The 17,645-nt window shown below is 45.6% G+C and overlaps 1 protein-coding gene across 1 annotated transcript in view; it reads right to left on the bottom strand.

Moving 5' to 3' along the window:
• Positions 1-17,645, bottom strand: part of LOC139375231 (latent-transforming growth factor beta-binding protein 2-like) — a 154,424-nt gene that overhangs the window by 63,952 nt on the left and 72,827 nt on the right. Inside the window, exons 4-6 of the mRNA XM_071116828.1 lie at positions 8,806-9,026; positions 7,610-7,780; positions 2,401-2,604 (exon numbers count right to left, since the gene is read on the bottom strand). Coding sequence (XP_070972929.1) covers positions 2,401-2,604; positions 7,610-7,780; positions 8,806-9,026 — 596 coding nt within the window. The remainder of the gene's footprint in view (positions 1-2,400; positions 2,605-7,609; positions 7,781-8,805; positions 9,027-17,645) is intronic.

The raw sequence follows: 17,645 nt of genomic DNA, 5'->3' as shown, positions 1-17,645 counted from the left end.
TTAGCACATCAACCAGGTGTTTGAACCATTTCATGTGTCTGAAGGTACAAACTCTGTCTTCCCGGCGGGCCCGGTGAGCAAATCACGTGCACATAGGCCTACTACTGGCAATTTGGATGGTTCAGATGACCATGTCTGCAGTAACATAGCAGGCATAAAATAAATCTACAGCAAAATTGATACTGTGAGATTTCAAAACTTTTAAAACCATGACTAGAGAGAGACCGTCAACGAACACATTAAAGAGCTGCTGTTTATATGAGTGAGTTCATGTTTAAGTTCTCGCTCAGCACTACCAACACTTTTTACTCAACACTTTTATAAGCCATAAAACGTGTGTTCTTCATAATTCCACTCGCGCTACAACAAGCAGTGCAGTAGTAATGAATGAGTTGGAAAGTGCATCTATAGGCTTGTGTTGTTGTTATTAGCGGCTTGTTTTTTGAGGGGGGGATAATTACATTTCTCTGTTCATAGGAGTAACAATATGAATTTGTGCATGAGGCAGAAATAATGTGGTGCGACACAAGTTATGCCATCAGCTCGAAGAAAGTCTCCCTTTTTGGTCAGTGTCAGTGGAGGACAGGGAGAGTGGAGAGACGTTGAGAGGCAAAACATCAGTCTGCTGCTCTCTCCCTCTGCTGAGACTGACCATCAGATGCAGGCACCATCAGCCAGTAAAATAAAAATAAAAATCAAATTACGTAAATGTCTGCTCACTCAGCTGTGCCTCACATGTAATACAACAACTGATCTATTACCAATGTGATCATATAGCCTACCTCCTCAAGAAACCAACACTCGACCCCTCTGAAGTCAGAAACTACAGACCGGTATCCCTTCTTTCTTTTCTCTCCAAAACACTTGAGCGTGCTGTCTCTGACCAACTCTCTCGCAATCTCTCTCGAAACTATCTTCTTGACCCTAACCAGTCAAAGCTGACTCTCTCTCTTCTAGGTTCTCATCCTCCTAGATCTATCTGCTGCCTTCGATACCGTGAACCATCAGATTATCCTCTCTACCCTCTCAGAGCTGGGGGTCTCAGGTTCTGCACACTCTTGGATTGCATCCTACCTGGCAGTCCACTCCTACCAGGTGGTCTGTACTCTCACTACTGGTGTCCCTCAGGGCACAGTTCTAGGACCTCTTGTCTTCTTTCTATACACCAAATCAGTCGGCTCTGCAATAAACTACCTTTCCCCTTCCCCCTTCTGAAACTCAGGTGGCGACACAGATCTCTGCGTGCCTGGCAGATATATCAACTTGAATGTTGGCCCACCAGCTCAAGCTCAACCACGACAAGACGGAGCTGCCCTTCCTCCCGGGGAAGGCCTGCCTGCTGCAAGACCTCTCCATCACAGTTGACAACTTCTTGGTATCCCCCTCCCAGAGTGTAAAGAACCTTGGCGTGACCCAGGACAACACCTTGTTATTCTCTGCAAGCATCAAAGCAGTGACCCGCTCCTGCAGATTCATGCTCTACAACATTCGACCCTACTTCACACAGGAAACAGAGCAGGACCTAATCCAGGCATTTGTCAACTCTCGTCTGGACTACTGCAACTCGCTTATGGCTGGGCTCCCCACTTGTGCCATCAAACCCCTGCTTCTTATCAAGAAAGCTGCAGGCTGCCTGGTGTTCAACCTTCCATAATTCTCCCATGTCACCCCGCTCCTCTGCACACTCCACCGGCTTCCAGTCGAAGCTTGCATCCACTACAAGACCATGTTACTTGCCTACGGAGCAGCAACAAGAACTGTCCCTACCTACCTTCAGCCTCTGCTCAAACCCGAGTACACCGTTCTGCCACCTCTGGTCTCTTGGCCCTCCCACCCCTATAGGAGGGCAACTCCCGCTCAGCCCAGTCCAAGTGCTTCCCTGTCCTGTCCCCAAGGGTGGAACCAGCTTCCCCCTGAACCTAGGACAGCATAGTCTCTGCCCATCTTCCGAAAACATCTTAAACCCTACCTCTTCAAGGACATTTTAAATAATCCCACAGCACCCCGCTGGCTGCTCATTTTGCTGCTCTTCATGGCACTGGTTAGGGCATGATCTGTTTCTCATTCACTATAGGGTCTTCTGTTGATAGATGGAGCACTATCCTCAAAACACCTCATTACATATTCTACTGAGAATCCATTCACTGCTGCTTCGCAAAGGTAGATTACAGCACAGTTACTAATTGCACATCAACAAATAAATCTGAGTTAGTTCAAACAGAACCAGAACAGTTGAGAGGGCATGATTAATTCAATTTATAAAGGACAGCAGTAAAATGAGCAGAACTGGAGGAAACAGTGTGTCTACAGAAGACCGGGCTGGGGAGGCCCTGGAGACCTGGCCAGAGACTGTGTCCTTGTGTTCCATCGAGCCAGCCAGACAGATGGCTAGGTGATTACCTTGTTGATTGGACAGCGGCAGGGTGTACATGGAGTGGGATGAGGAGTTAAGTCCGGCCAGGCTGCCGTCCTTCCGGCTGAGGGTTGGTCTGGCAGAAGGGGGGGCCGGGAGATGGCAGAACTTCCCTGTCGAGTTTGATGGGCACCAGCACTGGTCCCTGCCAATGCAGCGCCCACCATTCAGACAGGGGATCTGACAGAAGACTGCAGGAGAGAGAGCAAGAGAGACCAAGGTCATTACCAAAGAGAAAGGTTAGTTAGTGTAAGAAACCGCCAGTTTTAATTAGTTGATTTATGCTTATACCCATACACATAATGAGAAGCAGGAGGGATAGTTCTGAAAGAAATTGTGTACGGAGACTTCATGCGGCCAACTTGTTTTCTGGAATGTAATGTTCACATAACCACATTCACGAGCAGACACCTCATTTGACATGGGTTTATGAAGTTCCAACTTCACCCTGAGGGCAATGCACACTAATAATATCACCCCTCCATATTAAGCCAAGCCTTTCTCAGCTGTCCCATGATGTGTGTATGTGCCTCATTTAAACACCCAGGTTTCAAGAAAATAAGGAATGTACACACTCCTATATTTGATACTTTCTCTGTTGACAATGAAACTCTCACTTATTTCAAAGGAGTAAGGCAATTGGTTCTTGAGCAGATAAGTGTCACGCCCTGTTCTGTTTCACCTGTCTTTGTGATTGTCTTCACCCACCTCCAGGTGTCACCTGTTTTCCCCATTAGTCCCTGGTGTATTTATCCCTGTGTTTCCTGTCTCTATGTGCCAGTTCGTCTTGTTTTGCCAAGTCAACCAGAGGTTTTCCTAGCTCCTGTTTTTCCCTGTCTCTGTTTTTTCCTAGCCCTCCTGGTTTTGACCCTTGTCTGTCCTGACGCCGAATCCGCCTGCCTGACCACCCTGCCTGTCCTAACCTCGAGCCTGCCTATCGCCTGGACTCTGACCTGGTTTATGAACTCTCGCCTGTCCCGACCTGCCTTTTGCCTACCCCTTTTGTTGTAATAAATATCGGAGCTCAACCATCTGACTCCTGTGTCTGCATTTGGGTCTTGCCTTGTGGCCTCATAATAAGACTATTGAATCCCTACATAACACTGTCTTTCTTTGAATAATTTGATTTGATTTACTTTGCTTTACACCCTGCAACCCTGCAATCTTCCTCTACAAGGAGAAGCAGCTAGTGCTTGACAGGTTGAGCCTTTTCATCTCTTGGCAAAGGTCCCAGTGTCCTACATACCTGCTCCATACCAGGATATACAAAGGAGCTCAAACCTTAACCTCAACTCACTCATACTTCAAAGCCTGAGACTGAGAAATTGATAACAGCCTTGCCCAAATAAAAGGCGATATTCTAAGTGAACAAAATAAAAAAGGTTTATGCCCTTTTGGGTCCAAAAGTACCAAAAATTACCTAGATTTTTTTATGCTGCATATCTAGACTTATCCTGACTAGTGACCGATATCCAATATATTCCTTGCCAAAAATAACGATACCGATATTTAACATTTTTGCGGCTTTTTAAGTATTCTAGTACAGTTAAATAGTTAACACACACACATGGACGCAGCAGTCCAAGGCACTGCATCTCAGTGCAAGAGGAGTCACTACAGTCCCTGGTTTGAATCCAGGCTGTATCACATCCAGCCGTGATTGGGAGTCCCATTGGCCCAGCATCATCCGGGTTTGGCCGGGGTAGGCCGTCATTGTAAATAAGAATTTGTTCTTAATTGACTTGCCTAGTTAAATTAAAGGTTACACACACACCACACTGACCAAAACGTTATTTTGTTGGCATTTACGTATGTCCCCATTACCAGTAAAACAATCAAAACCTATTTCTGTCACTCTTACTTGCTGTGCTGTTTCGTTGTTCATTTGTTCAGTCATTTCATTCTCAACCAGGATTTCTATGGAACGCCGTTTGGGTCTTTGCATGTTAGAAAATATACTATTTAACACTATTTGACATGTCAAATAAGCCTGTTGACCAATCATGACCTGAATGTGACTGCAGCTCACATAATTTAACACGTTCATGAATTTGTTACGTAGTTATTACACATTGATTACATTATCACTCGTATTTCACATGTCACAACGATTCATCGATACGTATGCTATGATGCTGGTAAAGTTGTCTCTTGCACCTACAGTGATGGCCATAAAAGAAAGCTAGCTAGCTCATGGATGCAAACAATGTTCTTCCCAAAACAACATAGCAAAACTACATCTGTTTCAGTAGCTATTAGCCAGCTAACTATATAGCTCGGTGTCATCATCTAAAATAACCCTAATTTTTAAGACGGTTCTTATTGGATTAATTGTGGTCGGACGCATCTATGTGAAGCTAGCCACAATAAGAATTAGCCACAATAGTGGAATTTGCGGTTAGCCTTCAAAATAAATGTATGGCATAATTCTACTATTTGTATTCATTTGCATCACTGTCAATGACACTTTTATTTTGAAGGCAAACCGCAAATTCCACTATTGTGCCTAATCCTTATTGTGGCTAGCTTCACAACACATAACCTGGTCCGGTCGAGCCTCACTAGCCAGATGAAGCAAGTTGGCTGCTTATAATGTTCGCTTTGGGCAACAGGGTTAAGTAGCTGGCTAGCTATTTATTTTCATGAACTAATGTTCAATTTCAATAGGCGAACAACAAGAGGCAACCTAGCTAATACTTACTCACAAGGATACCTAAATCATTGCTAAGAATAATGAAAATGACTGCAGTTGCTACTGGTCGTTGTTTTCAGGCTGGTTGTATTGTTGCTAGCTAGGTACCAAGCTAAAGCTCATGACCCCAGAAGTTGCAGTCGAAGAAATTATGCTTTATTACCAACACGGTATTGTAAACTCATCGTTTGTGGTCGGTGTTTGCTTGCTTTTTTGTACAGCTTTGACAGTGCTACTGTATCTTATTTGACACGCAAAGACCCAAACAGCGTTCCATAGTATGTATGTCATGAAGCTAATAGCAGTGACACTATTACTGTGTAACTCCGGTAGGGCAACATCTGAAAAATAGCGCACTTGGTAGTGTGTACCGGTGCTTGACCAGTCGGCGAAAGCCAACATCACCCACGACAGAGAACGGTTGATTATCAAGGGCAATGAATTCCATTATCTTGCCATTTCACCCTTGAGTTGTCTCACTGAAATTGTGTTACGCTTTCAAATGACTTCTCGACTTGTTGACTGCTCCATCCACACAGCAGACATTGTGGGCTAGTTAAGGAATGCTGTGTTGCACACATAGCGCAACATTCTACGTGGCTTCACGTCATGTATCTACGTTATTTAGGTATGTCTCAGTCTCGCCGCAGACACAGTCTCAGTCTCGCCGCAGACACAGTCTCAGTCTCGCCGCAGACACAGTCTCAGTCTCGCCGCAGACACAGTCTCAGTCTCGCCGCAGACACAGTCTCAGTCTCGCCGCAGACACAGTCTCAGTCTCGCCGCAGACACAGTCTCAGCCTCGCCGCAGACACAGTCTCAGTCTCGCCGCAGACACAGTCTCAGTCTCGCCGCAGACACAGTCTCAGTCTCGCCGCAGACACAGTCTCAGTCTCGCCGCAGACACAGTCTCAGTCTCGCCGCAGACACAGTCTCAGTCTCGCCGCAGACACAGTCTCAGTCTCACCGCAGACACAGTCTCAGTCTCGCCGCAGACACAGTCTCAGTCTCGCCGCAGACACAGTCTCAGTCTCACCGCAGACACAGTCTCAGTCTCACCGCAGACAAATTCTCAGTCTCGCCGCAGATACAGTCCCGTCCCCAGCTTCGACTTCAGCCTAGCCCTAGTTAACCTCAGCATGGGGCAGGAATTATTCCTAGACAACAACCTGACTTTTTACCCAACCTCTACCTACCAGACAGATAGGAAGATACAATTCAGGCCCGTGCCACACACCACCACGGATGTCTTTGAAATGCATTGTTAAATGGCTTCTCTAAGTCTCTTGTCCCAGTAATGTCAGGGTTTAGAATAACTGTTCAATGTTGTGAATCCAGGGAGCCCAACAGTGTAATGATGTTATCCACCTAGTTTTTACTGCCCCACATTGGGAACATAACAACATGACATAACTGTTCGCTGTCCACTTGACATTCCTTGAGGAACACGCACTTCAGCAACAACAAAATGCCAGCTTGGATGTCGAGAAATTTCCTTTAACAGAGTCTTTTTACAGATGTTTTAATGGTCAGAGATTTCTTTAAAATAAAATCAAACATAAAAACAAACTACTTCTCAGGATCACCCAGAAGTTCCAAGGAATGCATTGTGAAATTTCTCTGCCAAGCCATTGAAGTGTTTGGAGTAAGTTAACATTTTCCCAAAACCTATTAATGGGAGCATAAATCTGCAAAACAATCTGTTTATCTATTCAGAACTCAGCCAGTTCCTCCCATGAGGAGCTTAGTGTGTTAAGTGTGGGGCGGCGGCGGCGTGTGTATTTGATATGGGCGCTCTTCACTTCTAATCAGTTTAAGTGATTACTGTGAGCCTTAGTTGTGTGGTAGGGGCTGAGGGGAACCCTATGGAAACAGGGCCGGAACCCCAGCATTGGTTATTGTTCTCCCCCACCATGGAGAGACAGGGAGGGAGACTACTCTCCTGTGTGAGTTTGTAGCAAAGCCTGTGGATAAATGGCAGCTTTAATGTAATCCCTATAAAATCCTGTTCACGCGGTTACTCCCTCTCTTTCTCTCTCCCTCGCTCTTCCTCTCTATTTCCTTCCCTCCATCGCTCCCAGTGAGCACGTTAAATGGTTAACAGTGGCGCTGAGAGCGAGACGTAAACCACAAAAAGACTGTGCTAAGTGTTGGGAGCGTGAGAGCGCCGCTTCCACGTGTGTGGTCAGCTTAACCCCCTCCACTGAGCCCTGCAACACAATGGGCAGGGAGACCTGCTCTTAATCTGCTCTCCCCTCCCCCTCGCTCTCTCCCCTCTGCCCATCTCTCTCTCTGTCACACTGTTCCTAACCATGCATAATCTCCCCCACTTTGTCCCCTCTCTCTCCCTGACTGCCTGCTATTCAGTGTTGACAGTGCCGCAGTGGGAATGGGTTTACCTACCAGGATCCCCTCTTTCCCCTGGACTACATTCAGACAGTGGGGGGGGAGAGAGAGAGAGAGAGAGAGAGAGAGAGAGAGAGACAAGAAAAGGGGGAACTCACAGAGTCTGAAGCCCTGGGTCTTGGGTGGCTGGTGCTGGTTCTCACTGTAGACGGTGGTGGTGTCACCCTTCTCACAGTTGTTGTAGCAGCGGCCGCCACTGCACACCCTCCGACACACCATGGGGGTGAAGACGATTTTGATGCGGTCCAGGTTGGAGGTAAGGTTGGCCCCTGGAGCACAGCGACACACAGAGACCTGGGTGAGCAGGAGCAGCGCTGCGCTGGAGAAGAGCTGCATTCTTAACGAGCCACAGACAGACAGACAGACAGACAATCTCTGGCCCTGCTGCCTGGCTAGCCCAACAGAAGGGGAGGTTAATATGAGTGTGTGTGTTTGGGCGTGTGTGTGTTTGTTTATGCGTGAGTGTGTTTGTGTCAGTGCCTTGGCAATGGAATGGTACAGCTGAGAGGATGCCTGTCCTCCAAGCCTTTATTATTGGGAAAAGGTGTTCTAGATGTGTGAGTAAACCTGTAATGGTGGGAAGCTGTTCAACACCGTTGCCCTAGTAGCAGGGAAAAACAAGAGAAACTTAGACAGCAGACAGCTTTACAGAGGGCTCTGTTCTGTTCTGAGAGGGTTGGAGGGGTTTCTGGAAGTTTCTGGTGGCGGGGGGGAGGGTTATGTCAGGGTGCAGCCTGTCATGGGGCTGAGGTGACAATGAGGACCGTGGTGCCTCCCCCTTCTTCCCACCTCCCTCTCTGGGTCCTAAGGGAGGGAGCACGGCTGTCCAGTGATTGAACACTGCAGACACTCCAGAGCAGAGAGTGGATATCAAACGTCTGTCGCTCATGTGATGAAAACCACAGGGAGGGAGGGGAGCCTGGGACGGAGCCAACACCACTCCCCCCCCAAATCTAATGTTCCATTCAGTGAAGACAGAAATTCACTGTGTGTGTATGTGGCAAATCAAATCAAAGTTTATTTGTCACGTGTGCCGAATACAACAGGTTACCTTACAGTGGACCCTTCGGTCATAGCATTATGTCTGTCATCACCCCCACCTACGTGTACAGACCTTACAGTGAAATGCTTACTTACAGGCTCTAACCAATGGTGCGGGAAAAAAATGTGTGTGTGTGTCCTGCATACCGTAGGGTATATTTGTTTTAACTTTGTTAGAAAGCAGGGTAATAAAGAAATAAAGAACAGTGGTATCGACTTGGATGAAACTCTTTTTTTCTTTTCTGGTCATTACCTGCTGGCGCCACTGCATCGTTGACTTGTCTGGCGGTGTGGACATTGGTGGTGGGTCTGTGGCCGTTACGACCATTCCCCTTCCCATTGTCATGTCCGTTGCCATTGGGCAGGGCGTTGGAGGTGATGGGGCCAGTGGATGATGGGTATCGTTTGACTGTGCGAGACGTCCCAGTCTGCTGGGGAGACGAAGAGTCGGCTGGTCCTCGCCTCACCTGGGTCCTGGTAACAAGACAGATGACACCAGATCCTTTAAAACGCTCTCTCAACAGCAGTCACTAAACAAATACAAACAATATACAGAACACTGCCACTTACACATGGTCAACATGTTAAACATAACGTCCTACTGTATTTGTGAGAGTTTGACACACAAAACATAGCATTATGTCTGTCTTAGCTCATAGCGTTATGTCTGTCTTAGGTCATAAAGTTATGTCTGTCTTTGGTCATAGCATTATGTCTGTCTTTGGTCATAGCATTATATCTGTCTTAGGTCATAGCGTTATGTCTGTCTTTGGTCATAGCATTATGTCTGTCTTTGGTCATAGCATTATGTCTGTCTTAGGTCATAGCGTTATGTCTGTCTTTGGTCATAGCATTATGTCTGTCTTTGGTCATAGCATTATGTCTGTCTTCGGTCATAGCATTATGTCTGTCCTCGGTCATAGCATTATGTCTGTCTTCGGTCATAGCATTATGTCTGTTATCGCCCCCACCTACATGTACAGATTACCTCAACTAGCCTGTACCCCTACACACTGACTCAGTACCGGTGTGTCCTGTATATAGCCTCGTTATTGTTATTCTTATGTTGTTACTTTTTATTATTACTTTATATTTTAGCCTACTTGGTAAATATTTTCTTATTCTTGAACTGCACTGGTAAAGTCTACACTTGTTGTATTCGGTGCATGTGGCAAATAAAGTTTGATTTGATTTGATGTATGTCTGTCTTAGGTCAAATCAAATGTTATTTGTCACATGCGCCGAATACAACAGGTATTAGACCTTACAGTGGAATGCTTACGTACAAGTCTGTAACCAACAATGCAGTTTTAAGAAAATACCCCCCAAAAAGTAAGAGACAAGAATAACAAAAAAATTAAGAGCAGCAGTAAAATAACAATAGCGAGACTATATACAGGGGGGTACCGGTACAGAGTCAATGTGTGGGGGCACCGGTTAGTAGGTAGAGTTATTAAAGTGACTATGCATAGATGATAACAACAGAGAGTAGCAGCGGTGTAAAAGAGGGGGAGGGAGGGTAATGAAAAAAGTCTGGGTAGCCATTTGATTAGATGTTCAGGAGTCTTATGGCTTGGAGTCTGACAATTTTTAGGGCCATCCTCTGACACCGCATGGTATAGAGGTCCTGGATGGCAGGAAGCTTGGCCCCAGTGATGTACTGGGCCGTACGCACTACCCTCTGTAGTGCCTTGCGGTCGGAGGCCGAGCAGTTGCCATACCAGGCAGTGATGCAACCCGTCAGGATGCTCTCGATGGTGCAGCTGTAAAACCTTTTGAGGATCTGAGGATTCATGCCAAATCTTTTCAGTCTCCTGAGGTGGAGTAGGTTTTGTCATACCCTCTTCACGATTGTCTTGGTGTGCTTGGACCATGTTAGTTTGTTGGTGATGTGGATGCCAAGGAACTTGAAGTTCTCAACCTGCTCCACTACAGCCTCGTCGATGAGAATGGGGGCGCGCTCAGTCCTCCTTGTCCTGTAGTCCACAATCATCTCCTTAGTATTGATCACGTTGAGGGAGAGGTTGTTGTCCTTGCACCACACGGTCAGGTCTCTGACCTCCTCCCTATAGGCTGTCTCATCGTTGTCGGTGATCAGGCCTACCACTGTTGTGTCATCAGCAAACTTAATGATGGTGTTGGAGTCGTGCCTGGCCATGCAGTCATGGATGAACAGGGAGTACAGGAGGGGACTGAGCACGCACCCCTGAGAGGCCCACGTGTTGAGGATCAGATGTGTTGTTACCTACCCTTACCACCTGGGGGCGGCCCATCAGGAAGTCCAGAATCCAAGTGCAGAGGGAGGTGTTCAGTCCCATGGTCCTTAGCTTAGTGATGAGCATTGAGGGCACTACGGTGTTGAACGCTGAGCTGTAGTCAATGAATAGCATTCTCACATATGTGTTCCTTTGTCCTGGTGTGAAAGGCACAGTGTGGTGTGCAATAGAGATTGCATAATCTGTGGATCTGTTGTTGCGGTATGCAAATTGGAGTGGGTCTAGGGTTTCTGGAATAATGGTGTTGATGTGAGCCATGACCAGCCTTTCAAATCATTTCATGGCGTGAGTGCTACAGACGTGAGTGCTACGGGTTGGTAGTCATTTAAGCAGGTTACCTTAGTGTTCTTGGGCACAGGGACTATGGTGGTCTGCTTGAAACTTGTTGGTATTACAGACTCAGACAGGGAGAGGTTGAAAATGTCAGTGAAGACACTTACCAGTTGGTCAGCGCATGCTCGCAATACACATCCTGGTAATCCGTATGGCCCTGTGGCCTTGTGAATGTTGACCTGTTTAAAAGTCTTACTCACATCGGCTGCGGAGAGTGTACTCACATAGTTGTCTGGAACAGCTGATGTTCTCATGCATGTTTCAGTGTTACTTGCCTCGAAGCGAGCATAGAAGGAGTTTAGCTTGTTTGGTAAGCTCATGTCACTGGGCAGCTCTTGGCTTTGCTTGTAGTCTGTAATAGTTTGCAAGCCCTGCCACATCCGACGAGCGTCGGAGTCGGTGTACGACGATTCGATCTTAGTCCTGTATCGAAGCTTTTCCTGTTTGATGGTTTGTCAGAGGGCATAGCGGGATTTCTTATAAGCTTTCGGGTTAGAGTCCCGCTCCTTGAAAGCGGTAGCTCTACCCTTTAGCTCAGTGCGAATGCTGCATATAATCCATGGCTTCTGGTTGTACGTGCAGTCACTGTGGGGACGATGTCATCGATGCACTTACTGATAAAGCCAGTGACTGATATTGTTTACTCTTCATTGCCATCAGAAGAATCCCGAAACATATTCCAGTCTGTGCTAGCAAAACAGTCCTGTAGTTTAGCATCTGCTTCATCTGACCACTTTTTATAGACTGAGTCACTGGTGCTTCCTGCTTTAATTTGTGCTTGTAAGCAGGAATCAGGAGGATATAATTATGGTCAGATTTGCCAAAGGGAGGGCAAGGGAGAGCTTTGTATGTGTCTCTGTGTGTAGAGTAACGGTGGTCCAGAATTTTTTTTCCTCTGGTTGCACATTTAACATGCTGATAGAAATGAGGTAAAACTGATTTAAGTTTCCCTGCATTAAAGTTTCCAGCCACTAGGAGCGCCGCCTCTGGATGAGCTCTTTCCTGTTTGCTTATGGCGGTATACAGCTCATTGAGTGCGGTTTTAGTGCCAGCATAGGTCTGTGGTGGTATGTAGACAGCTACAAAAAATAAAGATTAAAACTCTCTTGGTAGATAGGCGAGCAAAACCTTGAGACTTTCTTAGATATCGTGCACCAGCTGTTGTTTACAGAAATGCATAGACCCCAGCCCCGTGTCTTACCAGAGGCTGCTGTTCTATCCTGCCGATAGAGTGTAGAACCCGCCAGCTGTATGTTCTTAATGTCGTCGTTCAGCCACGACTCGGTGAAACATAAGATATTACAGTTTTTAATGTCCCGTTTGTAGGATATACAGTGCCTTGCGAAAGTATTCGGCCCCCTTGAACTTTGCGACCTTTTGCCACATTTCAGGCTTCAAACATAAAGATATAAAACTGTATTTTTTTGTGAAGAATCAACAACAAGTGGGACACAATCATGAAGTGGAACGACATTTATTGGATATTTCAAACTTTTTTAACAAATCAAAAACTGAAAAATTGGGCGTGCAAAATGATTCAGCCCCTTTACTTTCAGTGCAGCAAACTCTCTCCAGAAGTTCAGTGAGGATCTCTGAATGATCCAATGTTGACCTAAATGACTAATGATGATAAATACAATCCACCTGTGTGTAATCAAGTCTCCGTATATATGCACCTGCACTGTGATAGTCTCAGAGGTCCGTTAAAAGCGCAGAGAGCATCATGAAGAACAAGGAACACACCAGGCAGGTCCGAGATACTGTTGTGAAGAAGTTTAAAGCCGGATTTGGATACAAAAAGATTTCCCAAGCTTTAAACATCCCAAGGAGCACTGTGCAAGCGATAATATTGAAATGAAGGAGTATCAGACCACTGCAAATCTACCAAGACCTGGCCGTCCCTCTAAACTTTCAGCTCATACAAGGAGAAGACTGATCAAAGATGCAGCCAAGAGGCCCATGATCACTCTGGATGAACTGCAGAGATCTACAGCTGAGGTGGGAGACTCTGTCCATAGGACAACAATCAGTCGTATATTGCACAAATCTGGCCTTTATGGAAGAGTGGCAAGAAGAAAGCCATTTCTTAAAGATATCCATAAAAAGTGTCGGTTAAAGTTTGCCACAAGCCACCTGGGAGACACACCAAACATGTGGAAGAAGGTGCTCTGGTCAGATGAAACCAAAATTGAACTTTTTGGCAACAATGCAAAACGTTATGTTTGGCGTAAAAGCAACACAGCTGAACACACCATGTCAAACATGGTGGTGGCAGCATCATGGTTTGGGCCTGCTTTTCTTCAGCAGGGACAGGGAAGATGATTAAAATTGATGGGAAGATGGATGGAGCCAAATACAAGACCATTCTGGAAGAAAACCTGATGGAGTCTGCAAAAGACCTGAGACTGGGACGGAGATTTGTCTTCCAACAAGACAATGATCCAAAACATAAAGCAAAATCTACAATGGAATGGTTCAAAAATAAACATATCCAGGTGTTAGAATGGCCAAGTCAAAGTCCAGACCTGAATCCAATCAAGAATCTGTGGAAAGAACTGAAAACTGCTGTTCACAAATGCTCTCCATCCAACCTCACTGAGCTCGAGCTGTTTTGCAAGGAGGAATGGGAAAAAATTTCAGTCTCTCGATGTGCAAAACTGATAGAGACATACCCCAAGCGACTTACAGCTGTAATCGCAGCAAAAGGTGGCGCTACAAAGTATTAACTTAAGGGGGCTGAATAATTTTGCACGCCCAATTTTTCAGTTTTTGATTTGTTAAAAAAGTTTGAAATATCCAATAAATGTCGTTCCACTTCATGATTGTGTCCCACTTGTTGTTGATTCTTCACAAAAAAATACAGTTTTATATCTTTATGTTTGAAGCCTGAAATGTGGCAAAAGGTCGCAAAGTTCAAGGGGGCCGAATACTTTCGCAAGGCACTGTACGTGCTTTCAGTTCGTCCCATTTATTTTCCAACGATTGAACATTAGCTAGCAGGATGGAAGGTAGAGGCAGATTAGCCACTCGTCGCCTGGTCTTGACAAGGCACCCTGATATTTTTCTGCGAAATCTCAGTCTCCTTCTCCAGCGAATGACGGGGATCTGGTTGGGTGTCTGCAGTATATCCCTCCCGTCCAACTCATTGAAGAAAAACTCTTCGTCTAATCTGAGGTGAGTAATCGGAGTTCTGATGTCCAGAACCTCTTTTCCGCCATAAGAGATGGTAGCAGCAACATTTTTGTACAAAACAAGTTACGAACAAATGCGAAAAAACAAACAAAATGGCATTTTTGGTTTTGAGCCGATAAGACAGCAGCCAGCCACTCTGGCGCCATCATTATTTGTCATAGCATTATACCTGTCTTAGGTCATAGCATTATATCTGTCTTAGGTCATAGCATTATATCTGTCTTCGGTCATAGCATTATATCTGTCTTAGGTCATAGCATTATATCTGTCTTAGGTCATAGCATTATGTCTGTCTTAGGTCATAGCATTATATCTGTCTTAGGTCATAGCATTATATCTGTCTTAGGTCGTAGCATTATATCTGTCTTAGGTCATAGCATTATATCTGTCTTAGGTCATAGCATTATATTTGTCTTAGGTCATAGCATTACTTAATTGATTCCATATGTTTTTACATATTTTGCTTTAATTGAATCAAGAATATTATACCGTACTTAGGTCCTATAGTAATCCACTGTCTCACATCTGTTGTTGGTCAGAGCAGCATGTGCATGGCTAATTAATAGAAGATTATGTTTAGTATAAAAGGCATTTTGTAATATACGACCAGTCACCACTGATTAAGAGAAAATAAAGCATCCAGGAATTGGGTGAATAACACTCATGATTTCCCTTTGGATCCATCTGCACGTGTGTGTGTGTGTGTGTGTGTGTGTGTGTGTGTGTGTGTGTGTGTGTGTGTGTGTGTGTGTGTGCGTGCATGCATGTGTGAGTGCCTGGTGGGCATCAGCCCGAGTGTTAAACAGTGTTGGAGGAAGTATTACAAATCTGGTAGAAGAACAAAGCGGTCACACTTCTGGCTGCCTGTGCTGTGAGCATTTGATTTGGTGTAATTACAAACAGCAGCAGTGTGCGGAGGAGAAGCTGAGCTCATGTGAGAGCAGTGGACCAGGCACGTGCTTTCCCTGTCAGACCTCCTCTACCTGGGCTCTGTGGGCAGCATTACGCCACAGACGGGAATTACTTCACCCCTTAAAACATCTGCATCCCACTGGTCTGGTCTCCCACCGACCACATTGCAGACTACAACACAAGACAGAGAGGAGACAGACCCAAGCCCTTAGTCAGAGAATCAGCTCCTCACAGTTGTACACCTGCAATGCTTCAAGTTATTTAAGGATGAAATGAAACCACTGATTTAGAATAACAATAACATTTGCCTCCCGGGTGGCGCAGTGGTCTAAGGCACTGCATCGCAGTGCTAGCTGTAACACCAGAGACTCTGGGTTCAAGCCCAGGCTCTGTCGCAGCCGGCCGCGACCGGGAAGTCCATGGGGCGACGCACAATTGGCCTAGCATCGTCTGGGTTAGGGAGGGTTTGGCCGGTAGGAATATCCTTGTCTCATCACGCACTAGTGACTCCTGTGGCGGGCTGGGTGCAGTGTGTGCTGACCAGGTCGCTAGGTGCACGGTGTTTCCTCGAACACATTGGTGCGGCTGGCTTCCGGGTTGGATGCTCGTTGTGTTAAGAAGCAGTGTGGCTTGGTTGGGTTGTGTTTCGGGGGACGCATGACTTCCGTCTCGCCTGAGCCCGTACGGGAGTTGTAGCGTTGAGACAAGATAGTAGCTACTAACAATTGGATACCATGAAATTGGGGAGAAAAAAATATAACATTTTTAAAAATCACAATGACACAAACATAAAACACACACTGAATATGCGTCACATGACGTTGGGAACTTCCCTCGATTTCTCACCAAACAATTGTTTGTTTGGTACAAACATTGCTTGTTAAATTAGCTAGGCCTATGCCATCACTAGTCCCATCACACATTGTACTTTTTATTGACTGAACAAATGGCAGTCTGGTTACCTTTATAATCTATTTAGAAATGTTTAGCATTGTATTTACACGTCTCCTGGTAATTGGTTTCTCCCGTTTCGGGGGTGTTTTCATTGCTTATCAGAAACGCAAATGTTTATACTTATCATGCCAAGTTAACAGCCATTGTAATGTAAAGTGTGCAATAGCCCTATTATTGCTGGTTTATGTCAGGTGTTGGGTCAGTCCTTTTAGGATGTTGCTGCTCCACACCATCGAACTAAATTTGCTGCCGGATCCTCTGTCTTAAAAAACTACAAACCCACCGCCTCAGCTGTACTGAGCAGCTCAAGACTCAGCATGTTGCTATTCAGAGAGTCCAAACCACATTCCTGTTGCCAGCGTAACATGACCCTCAGGGAAAAGGAGAAATGGAGACAAACGGTCCTCATATAAACCATCCTTCAGAAAGACAACATGCATCTAGCTGACAGCTGTTGACCCAGTCCTTCCTGACTCCCCTACTAGAGACCCTATTCGTAGGAAATGACATTGGGGAAACCTGATGTGCTTGTATCAGTCATCAATCAGCCGGGTGTTGGAGCAGGGGAGAGGTGCATGGCGGTGCGGTTGCCAGCACCGCCCAGGTCATGATGTTTTTTTTCTTCTGTTCCTGAGTGTGACACCTGGCCTGCCTCACTTCACTTCCTGGGCCAAGCCAGATGTTTTTGCTCCCAATGGCAAACTATTTCCTCAAAGCATGAGGTGAGCCGTACAAACAATATTCAGTATAAAATGATATCAAAAGGGAAACATTGCGCTCTCCAAGAAGCTTGGCTGGTGTGTAAAACCAGTGAATTCACACAAACAGAAAAGTGCAATGGGTCCACACTCAGTAGAAAATGATATACCATTCCATTTTAATTAAATCAGTATCTGCCATGACAGGGAGGGCCACATTATCATCATGATGATGAAGAACAAAAGACAGCAATGAGGAATGATTGAATTAGTTGAAACAAATGTATTGAATTTGCTCTTGCCTTCCATAGTCCAAAATAGAAATACAGACTTGAGTCTCATGTCGCCACTCACACACAGATATGTGTTCCTGAACTTCACGGACCAGGCTGGTAGTAATAAACCAGGCTGGGATCTCTTAAGGCGCCAGCATGCTTCAGTTCGGCTGGCACCTAGCTGAAGTCGACTAGCCAAACCGAACGAGTGGTCTTAAAAGACATTCGCTTGAAAAACAAGAAAAAAGCAGCCGAAAAAGTTTGTCCATTTTGAGACGCCGTAGCCAGTATACACTTCCTCAAAATAGTCTAAATGAATCTAAGATAACTCAAGAAATATGTCATAAATTTGTACGTGTTTGCAGAGGAGTTCTTAGTCGTACAATTTTCCATCTCTAAGATGTTTGGTGCAGTATTTCCCAATGTAAAAATGTGTATGAAAGCGAGTCATCT

This window comes from Oncorhynchus clarkii, chromosome 19 (assembly GCF_045791955.1).
Source record: "Oncorhynchus clarkii lewisi isolate Uvic-CL-2024 chromosome 19, UVic_Ocla_1.0, whole genome shotgun sequence".
NCBI lineage: Eukaryota > Metazoa > Chordata > Actinopteri > Salmoniformes > Salmonidae > Oncorhynchus > Oncorhynchus clarkii.
The sequence above is the reverse complement of the archived record's forward strand: the minus strand, read 5'-3'. Positions and strand labels throughout refer to the sequence as shown.